This window comes from Vidua macroura, chromosome 3 (genome assembly GCF_024509145.1).
Source record: "Vidua macroura isolate BioBank_ID:100142 chromosome 3, ASM2450914v1, whole genome shotgun sequence".
Classification (NCBI taxonomy): domain Eukaryota; kingdom Metazoa; phylum Chordata; class Aves; order Passeriformes; family Viduidae; genus Vidua; species Vidua macroura.
In genome coordinates this window covers 65,923,100-65,944,792 of record NC_071573.1, presented here as the reverse complement: position 1 = coordinate 65,944,792, position 21,693 = coordinate 65,923,100, and the positions used below count along the sequence as shown (strand labels likewise).

The 21,693-nt window shown below is 38.2% G+C and overlaps 1 protein-coding gene across 1 annotated transcript in view; it reads right to left on the bottom strand.

Annotated features, from left to right (window-relative positions):
• The window catches only part of CEP85L (centrosomal protein 85 like), a 92,032-nt gene that overhangs the window by 15,660 nt on the left and 54,679 nt on the right, over window positions 1–21,693 (bottom strand). The window contains exons 4-5 of the mRNA XM_053973293.1: window positions 11,705–11,826; window positions 1,037–1,154 (exon numbers count right to left, since the gene is read on the bottom strand). Coding sequence (XP_053829268.1) covers window positions 1,037–1,154; window positions 11,705–11,826 — 240 coding nt within the window. The remainder of the gene's footprint in view (window positions 1–1,036; window positions 1,155–11,704; window positions 11,827–21,693) is intronic.

Here is a 21,693-nt window from a genome sequence, read left to right as displayed (position 1 = left end):
TTAGGTTAAGATTAAATTTGGTTAAACCCTTAAATTTCAAAGTATTTTGCAAAAGACAATCTGGAAGCAACAAAAGCCTAGACATTCCCAGATGTTTCAAAAGTCTCTGTACACATAACTCCAACTGAGGCTCCACTTGAATTTCTCTGCTGTCACACAAGCCACAGTCTCACCTGATGTACATGTACAGCTGTGTTATTCAAAATACACAAATAATGTCATGCTGAAGTACCCTAGCTGAGATCCTAATGTAGTGTTTGTGACAGAAGAAGATAACATAATAAAAGAGGGAGAGAAAAGCTATTTTTCTGCATATCTGCCTTTAACAATCCTTTGCTGCATTGCCTTTTAGATATGCCAAGGCCTGGAGATGAAATCTGTGTTCTCACACTGATCTGCATTTCTTGGTGAACCTTTGCTACCTCATCCTTATGCTACTTGATACCTGTGCTAGGTAGATGAAACGTAGGACAAGTATTCTCCAAATACCACCAGACATTCCCTTTCAGACTAAGTGCTCCCTAGGCGTACTAGCCCATATCCTTTTCAGGTTCTTGTCAAAAGGTATTCCACCAGTCTGCCTTCTCATATCTCCTCCATCAGTTCAATAAAATCATAAAATCTAGCCATCTAACCAGGAGGGCAGTACCTCCTCCTCTTCAGCAAACCTCTCATTAGATATTTTCAGATACTCTCCTATTAAACTATTTTTTCTCCTATCTCCCTGTAGGTCTACCATACCTGCATGCTGTTAAACTCTTGCTCTTATAGTGTCACAATTCTTCATTGCTATCTTATTTTTATCAGATTTCAAGTATGTACAGGATTTTAACAAAACTTAGATTTCTGCAAATATAAGGTACACTACAATACTTAGAGGACGTTTTCTCTACACAATTTGCAGCTATGCAATTACACAGCCATCAATAATCATAAAAGCTCTACACTCTGGCCTGCAGAAAAATGTGAACATGCTTTTAGGTGCCAGGTACCCGGGCAGTGGAAAGCTTTGCTGAAAGAAAAGTATTCATCTTACCTGTAAGTTAGTCAGGTATGGTTCTTCGCAGTTCACAAGATGGCTCAGTCTTGCATGTTGAGCTCGTATTTCATTCTCCCTTATCTTCTGATGTAAACTGTTAATTTGCTGATTCTGCCTGTAATACACAAATTTAAATTCAGAAAAAAAAAAAAAAAAAGGAATGGAACAGAGATTAGAAAAACAGAGATCTTAAGACTTATACTGAAGAATATATTAACAATGGTATTCAACTGTCCAGGATCTACACTAGCTGTGGGCTTCTTCCCACTGCAACAAGACTGCAAGTGTAGAAATACAATTTGAAAAATCTTAACAATTTTGTGTGGGTTGAGGAAGGCTTCTGTTGCCATCTTCTGCCAGGGTTGGAAGTATAAGCAGGGAAAAGCATACAGAAAGCAGAACAAAACCAAACAAAAATGGCACTTTCATTTCACTTGGACTTCTCCTGCTTGGCCCCTCTCTTTACCAGAGCTGACTTCTGACAAAAGTTGAAGAGATTTACAAATCAAAGGGAGCAGAAAGAACTTAAGAAAATATAAGATAGTCAGCACAGCTTCCCTACAAGGTCTTGCTGTTTGCTTTCCTTAAGACTTTTTCAATCAACTGCTTTACATAAGATGTACCTTCCCCTGGGGTAAAGTACTGTGTGCTAGCACAAGTACCACGCACCAGCTGCTTGGCCAGTGCACAGCAGGAACAGTATCAGCATTGTGTCATTATTTAATTATAACACAAATCATATCACTGCTTAAATCATGACTGCATTTGAACTAGGTAGGACTGCAGGGCAAACACCTGCCAGGTCCCCCAGCACAAGTCACAGCCCCATGAGCTGTGCAGTAACTCTCCATGGAGCAATAGGCACCTCAAAACCTGACCCCGGAGTGGAGCTGTCAGCACCCACCAGAAACATACAGAGACCTTCTCAATAAACTTAAAACCAATTTTGTGTACTCTGTTATTCTTCCTTCTTTTTTATTCTAGGATATATTTGCACGCAAGCATGAAATTTTTTTTCTCGAAGTTCCATCTCTAAGCATGGAGCATGACTGGCTTTTCTGAAAACGATGACGCTGAACCCAGGTGACTAAACCCAATATTCAGAGGAGATAAACAGCAAATATAGGTTAACTTCAAGAGAAAAGACCTGCTTATGCACACACTGGAAAAGCAAATCCTGCAAAGTATACAGAAAACATAAAAATCTGTTGCTTTTTTTAAAATTTGGAAGGGTTGTGTTTAGGAAGAGCATCTTGGGAACATTAGCAGGTGTTCACAAAATATGCATTATATACGCTATAAACTAACATGAAATATGTATTAGTTGAAAAGATGCCAACTGCAAATTTTAATAGGATGCCAAAACCGAGCTGAAGGGACCATTTTAGCTACTCACATTCTTCTGGCTAGTCATCAGCCAACTGTATCCCTATTATTTGGTTTACAAGAGCAAGATCATATTTTAAAAATATTGAATATAGTAGAAGTTATTTCTCAGCCAGATGTGTTGAAGAAAACATAGTAAGAACATTTTTTTTTCTGTTTCCCTATTTTTATAGCTATAAAGGACAGCAATGAATGGAAAACCAGTATAAGTTGCCATTTGTTGATACCTTAGAACAATTTATTCAACATGAATGAATAAGGAGAGAGCAAGTGAATGTATTTATGCGACTCCATAGAAAGTCTTAAAATATTTTGTATCAGCTGAGATGATTTTGAGGCTTCCCTGTTCCCTCTACTATCTAGATTGAACAAGCTTGTACAAATACAAAAGGAGTATGTGACATCAGAGGACTGTGTACAATTCTGGTTGTCATCTGTAAGATGGCACTACAAACAAAAAGCTTCCAACTTATTTTGGAAGATTAGGTAAAGGAATATACTCTTAACTTGTAAGAGACCTTATAAAAGCCCAAGAATGCGTATAATCATATGAGAAAATATGAAGTCTCAATAACTTCTGTGCATGCCTGGTCACAGAGAACAAAATTATTTAGTATGACTTATCCAAACCTATGAACTGAAGCAAATTTTCATTTTTTATCACCTTATTACTTCCTAGACAGATCTATTAAAATGTCATTGTTTTAAAATTATTTATGTGTTTCAAAATGATTTATCCACTTGTCACATACTCCTTGAAAGCACTATATGATTTTCTGTTTATGGCTGATTGTAATTTAGCAGTGCCTTCCTTCCCAGGCAGGATTTCAAGAGTCTGAACACTACAGCCTAGAGAATATGTTTTAAAATATTTTTGAACTACATTACCATATTTCTTTTCATAATCCTTTCCCTACCCTACCAAATCCCTATTGCACAAAAGGTGAGACAAGTTAATCCAAGATGAGACAGAATATAGAATTTAAATAGCTTGCTTTTCACTCTGCAAAGCATGAAACTCTCCATCATTATATAACCTCGCCAACAAAACACACTCTAGAAATGTTTTAAAGATGTGTAGACCCCACAACTTCTTCACATAACTAACTGCCTCTGTGAAAACAACATTAACCTCATGGCACCCAGAAACAATCATTTTTGCTGCATAACCAGAGACTCTGAGCTTTATTTAAAGGGAATTTAGAAAGTTCAGTTACTCTCAAAAACACAGGTTGCCTATTACAGTGGGAACACTGTCCCCAGAAGCCTATTAGCAATCTAGCAGCACAGCACTTTAAAAAACAAAACCAAATACAATCAGCATTTAGCATTTAGGTGCCTCCAAGCTTCTGTCAAGCTTCTCAACCTTTAGGGCTTCCAGAAGCCATCTGAGTACAAGTGGGCACAGGTTGTGGCCTGAGCTCTGGGCATGGGGGAATCTGACAGGAATCCAGACTTCAGTGCACAGAAACCAGACCCCAACCTCACACATCTGGGTTCAGTGAAAATACTGCACCTAGGCACCATGGAAACTGTTTTCCTTCACAACGTCCTTATTTTTTTTCCCCATAAGTGAGTGTTACAATTTTATGCTGACAGCAAAGGAAGAGTTACTGGTGTACTATGTCAGTGTCATGGCACTTTTCACATGGTTTCATTTAGCCCCTTTGTCCAAATGCAAAAATCACTACTTTACTTAAAAGTGTCTGCCTTGACACATCCCTTCTCCTTAGACTAAGGTAGAAGAGAACAGGAGGCAAGACCCTGATCCAAAGTCCAAAGGGACTCAGAGCTGAGAATTTTGTTTAAAAAGAAAATAAATAAAAGTTTAAAAATGAAAAGAAATTAGAAAAGGCAGGAATAAAAACCATCCTTTTGGAAGGAACATTTTAGTGTTCCTTACTTAAACTGATCTTCCAGAAGGAAATGGCATTAAAAGATACATAAACTGTAAATATTCTGTCCAATCAATTAATACAAACATGAGACTAGTAACATTGTTTCCACAAACACTTCTGACACAAACCTTTCCAGCTGTCTCTCAAGGTGTAAAATTCCAGAAACTGGGGATGGCAGTGAAGAAACAGGCAAAAAGAGAATCTAAACTCCTCTCAAGGTAGGAAAAGACTGCCTGGTACACAGAAGACTGTCACAGTTACCCACAGAAGAGGTCTGCACTGAGGACATCTTGTCTTTTTCTTCAGGTATAATGATTTAAGTGTTTTTTTTCCCTTCAGAAGCTACCTGCTTACTCCACAGAAGTGACAGGTTATCCAACATACAAGACTAAGTGGTGACTATGTGCTGCTCTGTGGTCTCCTGAACCAGCTTTTATATCCCAGTTCCCACATGTTAGCTATTCTAGCTAGATTATTTACAGATAACTGTATCATTTTTAAGAAGTAATGACTTTGGCTTATTTCCAGGTCTTATAAACATGTATTTTGCTCCCTTTTCTTCCATTACCTTCAAGATTCTTTATTTCTGTAAATAAAATTTCAAGGCTTCAGTCATGTTTCACTATTTCAAATCAATGACATTTTGTTAGGAAGGAAAAGTTAAAAACCTGTCATGGCAGATTGTTCCATTCTCTCACCTCTCCCAGAATTACCAACTACCACCCCTACATGAACTCCTAACACTAGAGATTAGGCTATCAAAGATGCTGATTCTGTGTAACTATCTCCTTGGCATTTAAGTGGAGTAGTAATTCCTTACTTGTCTTTCTGCCTGCTAGAGATACTTCCATTCGTAATTCCCCCATCCTGTGACTCTACTTACAAATTCTAGACTTACAGTCTAGAATTCAGAGGAAAACTTCTACTGCTACTTGACCCTAACTTAATCTATTGATTAAGCAAAAAGAAAGTTGGAACCATAACCATGAAGCATCAATGGAAAGAGAGGGGGGTCTCTATTTTGATTCAATTGCAGTTCTGTCCTTTAGCTCAAACAATCCCCTTTGAAAATTCAAGTCAGCACAGAGGATGTGATAGCAGAGAAAAGCACTTAGCTCAATGTGCACAAGCCTGGACTGTCTTCAGAGACCAGCATTAATAAACTGCTTAATATACAAACTGCTTCTCCTTAAGCCTCAAAAATATTTGTATGACATAACTGACATTCACGTAATTTTCTCACATTCACAAAGGACAAGTGTGGGCACATGCTTATACAGATACTCACATATGCATTTATCTGGAAATAAACTGTATTTCTCAAATCTGAGACCAGCTCACCCATTTTCCATAAGCCCATCGTACCCCTTACTTTAACACGAAAGAGCCTTTAGAAACCCACATCTACCAGAGAAGCACTTCGTCACCCCAACTTCTAAGTTATTTTTCTTAACTTTAATTTTTAAATTAGCGTAAATCTAAGTTCCACACTCCAAGTCAAGGTAAGATCAGTATCTTCAAACAATTCAGGGACTTCAGAACAGAGCTTCCTCCACCACAGCAGGGACACTGGTAAGTTCTTAGAAACCAAATGATAATTGATGCTTACCGTCAAAAGTCACAAGTTAACAAGAATTTGCTGCTTTAGGTGAAAATGTCTGAGCAGATTTCTTCAGAATCAGGATACAAGGTAAAATACAACATGGATCTCTCTGAATTACAGGTATTAAATTTATTCCATACTGCAGCCGGAGGTACGCTGCTTTGTTTTGTTGCTTAAGAAGTTGGATGCAAATTTTTATATCCCTTTGTTTTAGAGGCATGATCTCTTGGGACCAGAAGTCCAAACGTGCAGAGTACTGATAGGGAAAGAGATCCTTAGTACACAAAGTCCTAAAAACAATGTGAATAAGTTTTCCGGAATTTGGAAGATAATGCCAAAGAACACCAACATCAGCAAAGCTTATGAAAAAAGATCTCAAATTTCCTATGCAATAAAGTCTCCTTTTTTTGTGAAATGGTTGTAAGTGAACCTTTCTTCCAGTCAAAGCAGAACTTATCTTGAAGGAAAGAGGGGAACACTACCTTTGGGAGTCAAGACATGATTTCTGATCTGTATGGATTGGTTTTCCCTGGTATTTTTGAATGACTTTTCTGAATTGCATGAAGTTTGAAATGGGGGTGAGGAATGAGAGGGACACAGACACAAATGTCACTTTGGAGAGAGGACTGCACTCTCCCTCCCATGGTGGGAGCTCTTCAACTTCTGTAGTCTCCTGCCAGGACAAACACAGAGAAACTCTTGCACCTCCCCTGTAGTTCTCTGCCAAATACTAGGACTTCCTACAAATATTTAAATCCTTGGAGTATGAAATGGTTTAGCACCAGTTCCACAGAGAAGTATCTGGGACTGCAGCTGACCAAAACTCCCCAATGTTGTACTGCAAAAAGCAAACACCACACAACCACGGCTAGTGAGAGACGAGCGCTCAGCCAGAGGGAGGCCTCAATGGCCAGTCTGGACACTTCAGGGAAGATGAGCTCATCAGCTGGAGAGATCTCAAAGAATAACAAAATTGATTACTAAAAAACGTTACCTAGGAGAAAAGACTAAGTCATATCAGGAAAAATTTTCTAACATTTGAGCTAATTAATCACCAAACTGCCCAACCCAGAAAGGCTGTAGAATACCTGGTATTGCACATACAACAGTGTAAAGCATCTAGTGACAGTACTACTGCTTGCCTTCCCTAGGGCCTGGCAGTTGGGTTAAATAGGTCCTTTCTAGCCCTACATCCTCTCATTATTGCCAAGATTTAGGCTATTAGATGAAAACTCATTTCATCAATGTAACTAGCATTCAGATCTGGAAAAGTGACCTTTTAAAACAGCTAAAATAATTACTCTGTAACAAAACCTTTCAGAACGTTTACCAGCTCAAGACATACAGAAGTCTCATCCACAAGTTACCTGGGTGATCGGTGATACTGGAAAAAGATAAAGGCATCCTTTTCATGCTTTTATTGGAAACAAAGTGTATTTTACACAGCAAAGCAGTCTGAGGAGCTTCCTTGCAGCTCCACTCCCTGCACAGGGCTCCCTGTTATACACACATGCACTCACCACATGGGCAGTATAAAGCTTCAGGTTCCTCAAAAATGGCATCAAATTATCATTCAGGTGGATATGCTAATGCTGCAGATCTTAACAAGCCAGTCGAAATTAAAAGAGTTACAGCTTTATACTAGCATTAAAATGAGCACTGTCAGAGCATATACAGCTTCATGTCATCTACTGAAGTCAGGACAATTTGATACAAGGAGAAGAAAATCTACTCCTCTTGTCTCAGTGAAAGCATCTAATCCTAATTCAGATATGGATTTAAAAGTTAATGATTTAGCAAGTGCTTTTGGAATGTACATGTTGTTACAGTCTGAGGGATAACAGTTATTCACTAAAATTGTACTTCCAAATCTACCTTTCCTTAAAAAGTTGTTCAAATGCTCTTATGCTGTCTGCAAGAGAACACTGCATGCACAAGTGTTATTCTCAGCAGCTTGTATCATATGTCCAGATATCTGGCATTTATTCACATACCTACCACATGCAGCCCCTGCTACACAAACTCTGCCAGGACCACACTAGAGACATCTACAGTGGCAGGTCAGCCTCAAGAGGCATTCAGCATCGCACCAAACATTTTCAATGCACATTCAGTGCATTCACTTGCAATTCCAGTGCTGTTAATGTACTGAACAGAGGAGCAATGTGAAGAATTAAAATGTGACGCTGTGATTTTCTAAACCAATGCAAACACTGCTGGCTCCCTCTGGCGCTAAATATAATGCAGTGTTATATACTACACTGCCAGAGAAATAAGGCAATGATATAATCCAATTATTTAGTACAGCAGGTGACAGACATTACAGTAGTGTGTGTTGCAGCAAGTACTGTTGCAGCAGGAAATTTCCTCTTACAGTCTAAATCCTTAAGTCCTCATTCATGGCCTGTGCAACAGTTCTTATGTGGAAAAAACATGAGACACACCTTAAAGAAGTGCCACTGTGTTCTGGTACACACACAGAGCAGACTCGCTTTCTTGCACCATGTTTTCACTTCCTGAAAGTAGAATCTTCCCCTCATTTTCTTAAGAGTAGACTTAAAAAGCATTTCTGGTTTCTACTTATTAAATTGGCAGGGACTCCTAGAGTAGTTTTAAAAAGCAAACCAAAACCACTTTTAAACCCATTCATTTCTTCTGTGTACTACTTAAATAATTGCTTTACAGACTACACAAAATACATCAATTTAATTTATCTATTACTAAATCTGCTGTTCAACACAGCATACAGATCAAAATCAAGGTACTTGTTCTATTCTCAGGCTCAAGTGGCTCTTTGGGATTTTAAAAACTCAAAAATGCTTGCATTTCTAGTGATACACCAAAGTATCCAAATTCACACTGTTAAGCATTACTCCTTAAATTGTTTTTGTAACTATTAGAAACTTACTTGCTACTATTCCTATCTGGTAGCTTTCCAATGCAAAAGAAGGAAATTTAATAATCTAATCTGAAAGGGCTGATTTTTTTTTTTTTTTGCCTTTTATCTTTTTGTAGAGAAGTTGTAGAAAAGCAGGCAGCAGCATGTGTCACTTTCCTTCCGCTCTTCCTCCCTTTTTTAACAAGATAAAAGTACAACAGCCTGAAGATACTACCCTGTACCGAGCATCCACTTCCTACTTATCAACTGATTTAAGCACTGCTATGAAGAATAAGGTGTGTGATGTTAATCTCCTCCACTTCCTCAAGAAGTGGGACACTAGTACAATTCCCAACAAAAGAGTGTTTAACCTTAAACAAAAAGGTTAATGACCCTGTGCGTGAAAGGGAGGCTGGTGACACGGGCAAGAGGGAGGTGTTCCTGTGTACCTCTTTCCATGCAGCTGCTCCTTGTTTGCCAGCAGCAAACAGCTGGGTCTGGGGCACCATGCCAGCTGCTGTCCCATTCCTCTGGCTACCAGGCAGCAGGAGGCTAACCCATCTCTCCTGAGCTTCTGTCCCCTCACCTACCAGTTTGTAAATTCAGCATATGACTTAAGGAGACTACACCTTCTAAAACTCCATGAAAACCACATGTACAAAGGGCCCTCTCAGCAACCTCCTACCTAACCTCATTCAACAAATTACTTTCTTTTCTCTTTCCCCAAAGCAAAAATTCTGTAATTTAACTACCACAATGTTGAATTAACTACACTTTAGCAAACTTTATGTTTTTAATTCTAGGTCACTGTTCCCAAAGAAATTCAAACTCTGAAAAGAAGTTTAAATTAAGCTCAGGAAGACCAAGACCTGGAATACGTAGGTTTACTCCCAAACACCATTCTGAAGCTCAGTGCAAGAAGGACCTTTGTTCCCATGTGCTAAATACAGGTAATACCACATTTTCACTTAGTGCTGCTTTGTGCCTTGAAGAAAGGTAGTTTTCACACTTAAGCCTTATTAACACCCCATCTAATAAGAAATGTAACACTAGTGCTTTTTAATGGAGTTCTATTTCAAGGTTTTTGCATAGCAGATACATACCATTTTATTCATGAGTGAAACCAAAGTATTTTTATTCATCACAGAAAGCACTACCTCTTCTTAAAAAAAAACAAACTGAAAATGAACAATCTGTCGTTAAAACTTTGTAAATATGCAACATCGATTTGTACTAATCTTGAAAATACAAATCCACTGATGTTTCTATTTCATTTTCAGGCAAATATTTTGCTCAAATGGAAATTTAATATTCAAAGAAGAGCCTGTTCTGTGATGCATTGTTACACTGCATTATTACAAATTACAATATTTAACACCAAGTATCTACTTCAATAGGTATCACTAAGTGGTCTGTTCCAGTTCAATAACTTCCAAACTGTATTTTGCCTTTTCGGCTGAATGAAAAGAAATTATCTAAATGGACTTCTGGTGAGAAATCCTGAAAGAACTGTATTCATTATCAGAAAGTCACACAAAGAAATTACTTGTACGAAAAAGAACCAGCACACCGTCACTGGGTATCAAGAAATAGCTTTTCTTCCTCCACATGGACAGGCAGCCAGGCTGCAAACAGTTGCTTCAGAAACTTCTCCCGTGACTGTAAACACACTTTTAGCGTGAGAGGAGCAACACAACTGTATTTTTAGCTGCCAGTGTGTAACAAGCCTTCATGCAGAGTGCATAGGATGATAAGCCCAGCACAGGCACTGAAGACCACCCCAGCCATCATGAGCAATGCACTCACAAACACTGCTGACAGCCTGGGCCCCAGGAGGTGGGGCAGGTTTGCTACTGCAGCATTACTACTGACATAGCAAGCCTGAAAAAAATCCACTGTAATTTAGATGGCCTTTAAGCAGCTGACAGAAGGCTCTGACAGAGGAGATATAAACAACAGCTAAAGATGTTTCCATTTTAACTTCTTACCCCCATGAGAGATCACCACCTCCGCAGGAGAGCTGGTGGAGAGGGATGGTGAGCCCATGCCTCGGTTCCTAACTGTTCCCACCTTTGCTGCAGCAGCAGGTAAACACACACTAACATCCTACGTCCAACTGGGGAACCCAATGCCAACTTCCATCGCTGAAAAACCACCACAGGTACTGGCCAGAGTGCTAAGGGGCAGAAACACCTTCAACCACTGCAATTCCTCATTCTGTTGCAATAGAGGAATTAACAGATCTTGCACAAGAATAATCCTCCTGGTACTAGAAACCGTGAGTTTGGGCAGTGAGTTGCTATTAAGGCCCATTCAGATTGACAGGAATTTTAATATGAGGTTATATATTTATTGACATAAAGATTCTGGATTTAATGATTTAATTTTTTTTTATCAGAACAATTTGTATGAGGACTTGAATAGGATTTTACTGCTGAGTATTACTACAAAGTCCGTTTCTCAAAGCTTTATCTACTGGCTTCAAATGTATTGCATTTCTGTACTTGTGATGGAAAAGAAAATCAGCACAATGCAGCTGACCAATTTTCATCTTGGAAGTCACTTCCAAGACCTTACAAACAGAAAGATGTCCTATACAAACCTGTAGCTTGGTAAGAAGCTAAGAGGGGAACCTGACAGCAGAAGTGGCTGTCTCACTGTTCCTTTTCCACTCCAGAGGCATTAAACCTCCTAAATACATTCCAACCTTGTGTAAGACTTTAGGCCAGCTGGCAGTCTTCTCTCCCAGCAGGATTAGCTCCTACATACTTGTGCATAAATAGTGGCTGGACTGAAACCTAACAACTTAACTAAGTAAGTAGATGTCCTGAAAGCCAGCTTTTACACTGTAGCTTTTACTTCATCGAATCTAATTAATGCAGCAGGAGCTGGGTACTTACCTATCAATCACAAATTCTTTCTGTCTTAGCAGCCCTTCTTTAATTTTCATTAGAGATTCCCAGTTGCTGGAGTCCTGATAACTGGTAGCTGGGTAACTTGAACGAGATGTTCCAGGTGAAACCTGCATAAAATAATTGTAGGATTAGGCCCCAAAATAGTAAAAGTAAATAATGTCCTACATATTACGGCATTTACAAAATAGTTTGCTCTTACAGAGACCTAAGGACTGTTTTTCAGTTTAATTCAGATTTGCTTTGTATAAAACAACTGGATTTATAAGCAAATTTCTGGAAACACACTTCAGCCCAGTGTCACTGATTTTATCATTTCTCTACTGAACAATTCATAGCTCTGAAAGCAGTTTGGAATGAAAAGCTCATTTAGAATTAACTACATCATCAAGAGGAGGACCACAGAGTGCTCATATCCTGTTGCAATCCTTGTGGCACTTCAAGTAACAGGGCTGGGTAACTTCAGGCCGGCTGGTAATGGCAGGTAACAGTTGCCACTGTTCAATTCCCACCTGTAAGGTTGCTTTACAGAGAAAGAGAATTTCCCTTGATTTTGTTTTGTGTGCACTTAAAATACAGAATATGGGAACGTAATTCTAGCTAAATTCTAAGAGAATAAAACTCTCACAAGTAACAGGTTTCAGGCTTTCTATTAGTTTTCACAAAAGCCAGGCTTCATGGCTTGCAACAAACTGAGGGTAACTAAATATGAACCAACAACATCATGGTTTGGAAGAAAGGTAAAAAAAACGGAGACATTTAATCAAGAAAGCATTTATTACAAATTTATTACAAATATTTGCATCAGGAATTCATGTAAGGGAAGGTTTAAACTAAAACTTCTGAGATCAAACTGAAGGATCCCAGCATCAGCTGCTGAGGTATCATTTAATCTTTCACCAGTTTTTTGAATCACTGAAAAAAGAAAACTTTTTATTATCTGAGAGGCATCCTGGACAATGCTGTCTTTCTATGTTTTTGAAAAAGAGCAGAAGGAAAAAAAGTGAAAACATAGCTTTTAAAAACAAACAACTTTAGGCTATTTTTTCTTTTATAGCTCCAAAATGTTTTAAATTTCATCTGAAATTACAACAAACTGTATTAAGACCAAGACATATGATCAACAATTAAAGTAAGTTAAAAAATTGTCAAGCACTCCATGCTTCTGGTCAAAGTTTTACTGTGAATTATAACACTGAATGGAAAGAATTCACCCTTAAACCCCAATACCATGAGGTACTAAAGTCAGAAGCCAATTCCTTCCAACTGTAATCTCTTCTGTAACTTTAAAAAGTATTTCTTCCCTTTCAGTCTAGGTCAGTTCAATCCCCAGCTTGCCCACTGATGTGTTTCTGCACATTTATTCTCTTTTAATTTATAACCTAAAACCAGATAAGATGACAAGACTTACCATTTCTAAAAATCTTTCAAGACTGGAAGACTCCCACCTCACCCCCCATCCCCCCCCAGGTCCAATTTATCTGCTTCAGGGATATTTCTTTTGCTTAACAAACTGGATAGCTTCAATAGTAAGATCAGTTATGAATGATTAAAAAAACAAACAAAAACCAACCACAAAAGCCATCAACCGTTCTACACATTAAATACTGTATGCCAATTAAAAACAAAATCTAAACTGATGATTTAAAGTTTTTGGTTTTTGGTTTTTTTTTTTTTTTTTTTGGTTTGTTTGTTTGGGCACTGATCTAATAAACTCAGGAAAGACACCTAGTCATGATTCTTCCTGTAAGTAACACATATGTAGAGTCTATATGGCTTACAAAACCTGAAGTTTATTTTGCCTGGTTTGCTCCATCCAGACCACATCACTTCAAAGTTGTCTTTGGTGCTTACAGAATACCTTGGGATTCTCACATACTGTTCTGTATTAGTTATACATATGACTGGCTGAATTGAAAGTCACCAGCACAAACCTATTCCAGTGAAAGTCTCTCTTAGTGACCCATGTCATATCATGCAGTACAAAGTGACAACATCAGGAACTATCACTGGACTTCATGTTATGCATTTTTTTCCTTGGCTTTTCCCACTGTAGTGCTGATGAATGCTTTCCTACATCCACCTCAACACCATTACATTACAGTCAAAAGAGAAGAAAGAAACAATTCCTTATTGCAGCTGGGATTTGATCTTTACTTTTCAGAGCCAGAATTTCTTTCTCTACTCAAGAGAAAACTCAGAAGCATTTGACATGACAAATAGGAAATATATGGCTTTATAAAGCCAAACCAATTTATTGAGCATGATTAATTTTGTCTTTAAAACTGAACTATAAAAATGAAGAGATTAAAGACAGCAATTTAAATACAAACCTATCTTAAGAATGAACACATTCTGGAAGTCACTGGTGGTTTCTTTAGGAGAATTCTTCAATGCATACCCCTTATTTCAATCCAGCACCTCTGCAAACATTAATTTGCAATGAGGTTGGAAAAAAAACCCTTCAAATTTGGTACAGTAAATAATTATACAAGTGAAATACTTTAGCTGCTCAAAAGCAATGCAAAAAGTTTTGCAAAGTTAAGAACAGATATTTTGTAAATTATATGCCAACAATAGTGTGTTAGTTTGGGAGTTTTATTAAATCTAAAACATAAGGCCTCCATAGATTACTCACTGAGATGCTTTAACTTTGGAATATACCCAATCCTATGGAGTATATACATGCTGCATACACATATGTAACAACAAATAAAATATTACTTTGTATTAAGATTGTGTGCTTCATTTTTTCACTCTGAACAAATGAAAACAGAAACAAAAATGTTTGATTCTGATATCATGTTTCATCCAATTAAAAAAAAAAAAAAGAAAAAGAATATACTAAAAATACTTCTTAGCACTTCCCAAAATAACAAGACACTTCACTCATTTATGAGCACATGGTGTTGACTACTACAAACAGATTTCTAGCTGCTTTGAATTGTGTGGTAACACACAGGCAGTCCCCTTACGTTTGAGTATCTTGTCTCCTAAGGATATCAAACCAAATAGTGAGACCAGATACACTTCCAGGAGTCATTTTTAGAAAGCCATCCACAACTTCAAGCCCTTAACTTGAATCATCCACAACTACAAAACAAAATACCATCTGGAAACATACAGCATTCTTTTCTATCTGTCCTACAAAATACAACTATTTTTGTCACCTGGCACCTCTTCTGAGAGTATCAGCCTTGTCCTGAGAACATGTGTTCAGTTAGAACAGTATCCTTTGCCCAGTGACATCCAAAGGTCCTCACTAGCTTGTTTTGTGACAGAGGCTTGGCAAACCTTCAAGTCACTGTTGAGGCAAAGTCAGCTGCTGGGGGAAAAAAATAAAATAAGAAATCTTTGCTGTACTAACCTAGATACTTACTGCTGGAACAGACATTGCTGACTGATAGTTTCATGCTTTTTATCAGTGGTAAAACAATTTTTCTGTGGACAGAGTGTAACAACATTTAGATAACTTAAGTCAAATATGGCTGGGTTTTTAATTGTGCTAATTAAAATTATCTTCTCAAACATGCCCATAGTTTCTGCCTGAAGCAGATCAGGGTCTCAGCACACAAAGTAGCCCAGCATTCCATGTGTAACATGCTGTATCATGTCAAATGATGTCATTTACTACATCACAAAATAAAGGTGAAGTCTGAAAATGTCAATATAATACTTAATCTCAAAAAAATCTCAAAAAAAAAAAAAAAAAACCAACCAAAAAAACCCCACCAAAACCCAAACAAATCTCCCCAAAACCCCAATCAATTTGAAAGGTTTTTTTTTTCATTAAAGCTGCAACTTAAATAATTTAGTGCTGTCCATACTACAACTGCAAATTTTCACAGTCCATTACTAACAACTAGCAGAGCACCAAGAAGTATGCCAGGTGAGTGAGTCCTTCTGGACAACTGCTTACACTGCCCTACACTATCATAAACTCCTGTCCATAGGGATCATTCTTCTCTTGCTGCATTTAACAGGCTTTACTCAACAGAAAGAGAATTCCTTGCATCCACAGCTAATCCAAGGTAAAGAATCAACACAAGCAATGTTAGCAGGAGCTAAGGATTCCTTTTTTGACTGACAGTTGAGGACATAAATATGGGTGACTGCTCAGGCTGTGCCTCAGGGACATCACTGCATGGATAATGCGGGAGAAAGAAGAGGTAGATATGGCAGCAGCAAGCCCAAATGCACTCTTGTCACAGACATGCCTCCTGCCTATGGGTGACCTGTGATGGGATAAGGTTTAAATCTGCACAGGCAGAGCAGCAGTCACTGAGGAGCTCTGTAACTGCTCCCCACCCTGGGTAAGGAAAAACGATTCACCCATCCCTTCCTCCCCACACAGATTTCTTCCTAACATCAGTTTCAGGTCAGAACAGCTCCCATAATTTAGACAATCTCAAATTCATCCCTTTTCAGGTGAAATATGACAGGGATGGTGGCTGTCACAGAGGAAAAGCTACAGAAGGATGCAACCATGGAATAAGGCCCTAATTTTGAGGAACAGTTTATAGAGAAAGGCTGTCCCTTGCAGAAATGCACTATAAACACAGCTACAAAGCTGAATCCTCCACACTGTAACAGATTCTGAGCTGGGCAGAAAAAAGACTACAGACAAGAATTCATTATTTGTGCTATCTGCATCTCACCACCTACTGCTCTACTCTGTTCCATCTTTGCCTTTTAGGGAAGATAGTGTTTCTGCTCAGCAGGATATAATCACTACAATTCTTGGCAGCAACACCTAGGCTGTATCACATTTTGCCTATGCTTTCACAAATTTCCAGCAGTCACGGGGGAAAGAACATCTAATCATGCCCTTGCACTTTTATTCCAGCCGTGGTATGTGGTGTTCTTTGGGGAATTTCTTTAATGTGGAAAACATCATTAAAATCAACATTGAAACACCATCAAATGTTGAGGGACTCAAAAATACAGGTGTATTGTACAGAGGTTAGCACTGCCAACAGCAAAATAAAAATCAATAAGGTTTGAAAAAAAATCCCAAACACATACTTTATATAAACATGCAGCCTGCAAAGCAGTTGATATAAGAGAGACCACAACTAGCAGGCAAAATACACTTGACAGGAGTTGACAATTTAACCTGCCTGAAAATCAGCTTAATGCAAGTCAGGATTGCCTGTATATGGGGACATCAGGTTACAGAAAAAGGGGGTGAGGGAAAGGATAAAGCAGTGACTTTAAACAGCTCTGGCATAAACCCAGTTGCAAGAGTATGTCTGGTAGTACAATGCGAGGAACCAGAAAGTCACTGGAACAGTAAAATATGTTCAAAGCAGAGAAACTTTCATGGCTAAAAAGCTTAGAATGATTTATGATGAAGAAGTAAATACCACAAAGGATGAAGAGACATTAAATCAGGCAGCAAATACCTTGTTTCCTAGGTTGAGAGTCCATGTAAACTAAGGTTGATGGAATGAAAATTGAGATATGGCAATCTGGGATAAGAGTATCAGGAGAAAACAAACAAACAAAACCCAGCAAACAACAACAAAAAAAAATCCATCAAACCAACTAACACGATGGAGAAAAGTAGCAAAAGCATATCACAAACAACTGAGAAAATATCCAAATTTTAAGATTTTACAATCTGCACTAGATGAAGTTTAGGAATTAAAGGGCAAGCCAGTCATTACTTGATGACACATCAGGACTTCCTTTGAGTTAGGATTAAATTATGCATTCATGTGACTGACTACACACTGACACACTGACTACACTATGCCATGAGCAGAATAATCACAGTTAGGCACCAACCTCATCAACAAAAATTCAAGAATCTAAATTCATTTTAAAAGGCATTACCTCAAAGATATATAGCCAGAACTGAACTGCATGGATGAAGTGGTATATGACTGTTGTATGACTTTTTAAAGCTTTTCCAATAAAAAATAAAAAGGCTAATGCTATTTACAGACACCACCACTATCATCATAAACTTTGAGAAAGTGGAAAGCTTTCAAAATAGAGAAGAATAAACAGCAACAGCATTCACATGCCTCCTAAAGGCAGCACTCCCTCTAGTCATTACACTTTTACGAACACATTTGATCAAACTTCCTTCACAAATGAAATCCCCATTGCACACAGGGCAACACACTTAATTCAGACCTCACAGATTTTACTCTCATAAGCCTGGGAGGAATCTGACGGTCCTGCAATTTACTGTTATTCGTATATTTACTTCTTCCCCAGCACTGTTTATACTGCAGTTGAGGCTTCTGAACTTCATCAAGGTCAGGTCTGATAATCACAACAAGGGAGGAAGACATGATCCCTTTGCACAACAGCTTACAAATTAATTAAGAGCAAAGCATTGTAAGTACACGGTTGCTGGGATACGACAAGAGGTGGGAGAAAACAAAAGCTAAGGTCAGGTAGCTATTCACCATGGAGGAAAAAAAATCTTATAGAAATAAAAAACAAGCAGAGATGTTTTACTGATGGCATAGTTACAGGGTTTTGATAGCAACCACGTGGTCACTTAAATGTGGCATAAATGTACACTGCTATCAAAGGGAGGGGGCCTGTTTTCCTGCCTCTTCTCACCACTTCAAACATTCATACCTTTCAGCTCCCTCCTGACAGCCCCAGTCCTACACTCTTCCCTCCATCCCACACACATGAAGGTTATTTGCATCTCAGTCAGACTCTTATCAGATTCATTGCACTGAAGGCCATGTGAGATCTAGCACTGGCACACACTCTCTTAAGTGGGAAAGCAGTGTACAAGACAACACATTCTGCAGTGGCACAGCTTTGTGCTGGATTAGTATGAACATGACCACAAGCTCAATTATCTCAACTACAGGCACTGCCAAACCCTTCCAAAGTATCAGTGTATAGACTGAGTATTTTCTAAGCTTCAGGAAAAAAACCTATTATGCAGTTCCTATGACATTGTTAAGTTACTGGCCAAGACCTGGTGTTTAGATAAGCAATCAGTTCAAGAAAAGGAACTTGCACATGAAGATGGCATAATAGAATAAAACCAAATGCCTCATGCACTTTATTTTCAAAATAATCCTCCCTGTGCTGGGTCTATGAATTATGACAGCACACACAGGACCAGCAGCACAGTCCTAGCCTACAGTCAGAGACTGTATGTGTAAGATCCTTATGTGCTCAGAATATGCATTCAGCACGGGATCCTGAATAAAGCAGAAATATAGCAGGGGATTTGCAAGGGAAGGGAACTGGAATTCTGCAAGGTTTTGTTCCTTCTAGCATCCCTGATGGTACTGTGCAAAAGCCTCCAATGACAAAGTCAATAGATTAACTCTGAAAAGAGTTTGCACGATCCCTTGGGATGCACGTTGTTAGGGCAGAGACAAGGGCAGTCTCCTAGAAGAGGCTGCAGCCACTCAGCAGTCCTCCCTGACTTTCCTGACTCCTCATCTCCGTCCCCTAAGCTATTACGTTCCTGAAGGGTGAAACTGGCACTCCCAGAGCTGCACACGGGATAATGATGCACCCTCCTCTGCTTATCTTCCCCTGAACAACCACACTTCACTTGCTTTTATGTGTTGCTATAACATTCCTTCATACCCCATGCAACACCAATATTATTTTTGTCATAAATCCTTTCCATTTATATTCTGGCAAATGTTATGAACACAAAACACTTCTAGGTGCCACTTAATATGACGTTAAAAGCAACAGTGCCTGGAATTTTCCACTGATAACAACTGAGTCTTTCCTAAGTATAGAAGCACTTGTTTTATTAAGTGTTCATTTTATCTTCCCACTGCATTGAAATTCAAATGTTCTTTACTACAAAAAAAAAAAAAAAAAATTAAAACATCTGGAGATGAAAGGGAGCTTCCACAAGAACAACTTTTTTTTTTTTTTTTCCTTTTTTTTTTTCTTTCTTTCTAACTTTTAGTTGAAGTTTCACTGTTAAATTCTTTATTTCTTTTTGTTTCTTATTCTGTCCTGGAAAGCAAAGTGACCATAGGTATTCAAAAAGACCATTGTTTTATGTGCTCAATAAATACAGGACATGTTATCCACTACAAAAACTTATGAACTGTACAAGTAAGACAGAAGTAACTTAGAAAAAAGGAATAGTTGGCAAAAATCAATCATGAAGGACATGCAAAATAGACATCCTCAACCGAGTTCTGATTGTTTATAAAAACCTTTAAGTTAAATGTACACTGCTACTACCTACAAATACCAGTTTATTGAATGCCAGTCTTGATTGCTCATTGACTACTTACTATGCCTGCTCATGGCTAAAGTGGATGCAAAAAGTGATCTAGAAAGCAATCAAAAAAGCATCTATTTCTTGCCAGCCTGCACAAACTTTGCAAGGATGAGCAGAGCTGGCCATCACTCTTGCACAGAAACTAACAAGAGTCTTCCCATAACAAGAAGGTAACAAAAAGAAAGAGCAACCTGAGTGAATATTAGAGGAAAAAAACAACAACCCATACTTAGGCAGTAATTGGAGAAGAAAACTTAGAAAAACCTTTTAAGCAGAGATCACCAAATTCTATTAATGAAACATGCAAACACAGTGAAAGAGAGGGAAGCCACTGTGAATTTAACGTGAAGTTGCAGCATACATTTGGGGAAAAGTGATGCTCTGCAATTTCTTTATCAAGGGTTCTGATTTTTCAAATTGAAGTTGTAGAGATTCTGTGAAGGGTGTTGGCCCCTAAACCAGAAAACTGAGCCTCTCCTTTCCTGCGTTCCATTTGTTTTAGCTTTTCAGGACTTTACAAGAAACATGAGCCATACGTGTAATACTTAGCACAATTAACTGAAGTTTAAAATAAAAAAAAAAAAAAAAATCCCACAAAAATAAAGCAGAAACATTCAGAATATTTATATTAGAACAAATCCAAGTATTCCCACAAACTCAAGAAAGTACATTTTATTTAAAAACAATAATCCAGAACTGATCTCTATGAGCACTTGCAGAAAGAATGGAGTAAAATTACTGGAACCCATGCACTTCAAGTTTTGCACATGCAACTTCTGCATGTTATAGCTGGTGGTAGGAATGATTAGATAATACACTCTTTTCCACTTCCCTTTAGGCTGACAAACCAAAATTGTTAGCAATAACAAAGACATCCCCTCACACACACTTCTGTTCTTCTCCAACTCTTATTACCACAAATACAGATTTAAAAAACGAGGAAAAAAAGACAAGGATACTCTATAAACAGTGGCAAGTGGGGGATTTAGTAAAGCCACCTTAGTGAGGATTGGAAGACCAAACCGTGTTCTCTAGTAAAACAGTCTCATGCAGAGTTAGTAAGATCTGTGGCCATCAGAGCGCTACACAATGTGAGTACAGTATTCATTTACATTTATTGGTGACTACTTCGAAAAACTTCCATGGATGGGAAAATTAGAGGCATACTCATGTTTTCTGTCCCAACTCCAGGAATTCTTCCCAAATAGAACTAGCTGTTTCAGCCAGCAAACTGCAGAACAGCACATGGACTGACTGTGAAGATTAAATTGCTTCAAGCAGGGATTCTACCATCATCCCTGTACAGCATCACATATATGATATATCATCACGTAGACATTTCAGTCACTTGCCCCAGAAATTTGGGAAAAAAAAAAAAAAAAAAAAAAAGGGAATTTTCTATGTATGTTTTTTAACTCACAAGGAGACACCATGTACTTGCATGACTATCTGAATTTTAGATGCATTTACAGAGGCCCTGCACCTCTGGCAAATCAGATCCTGGAATCTCAAAAGTCAGACTTTTGAAAATCCAAGCCTAAAGCTTCTGCATCACTGATAAACAGAAGAAATGTTGTTAATTTAACACTGGACTGTGTGTGAAAGCAGCAACCACACAACCATGGAAGGTAGTCACATAATTTGTGTGTGGAGTAAGTGATGGATATTTGAACTGTTTGGCTTCAATCCAGATTGAACCTTTTCCACTTGAGCTTATGAGGGGTACTTGAAACAC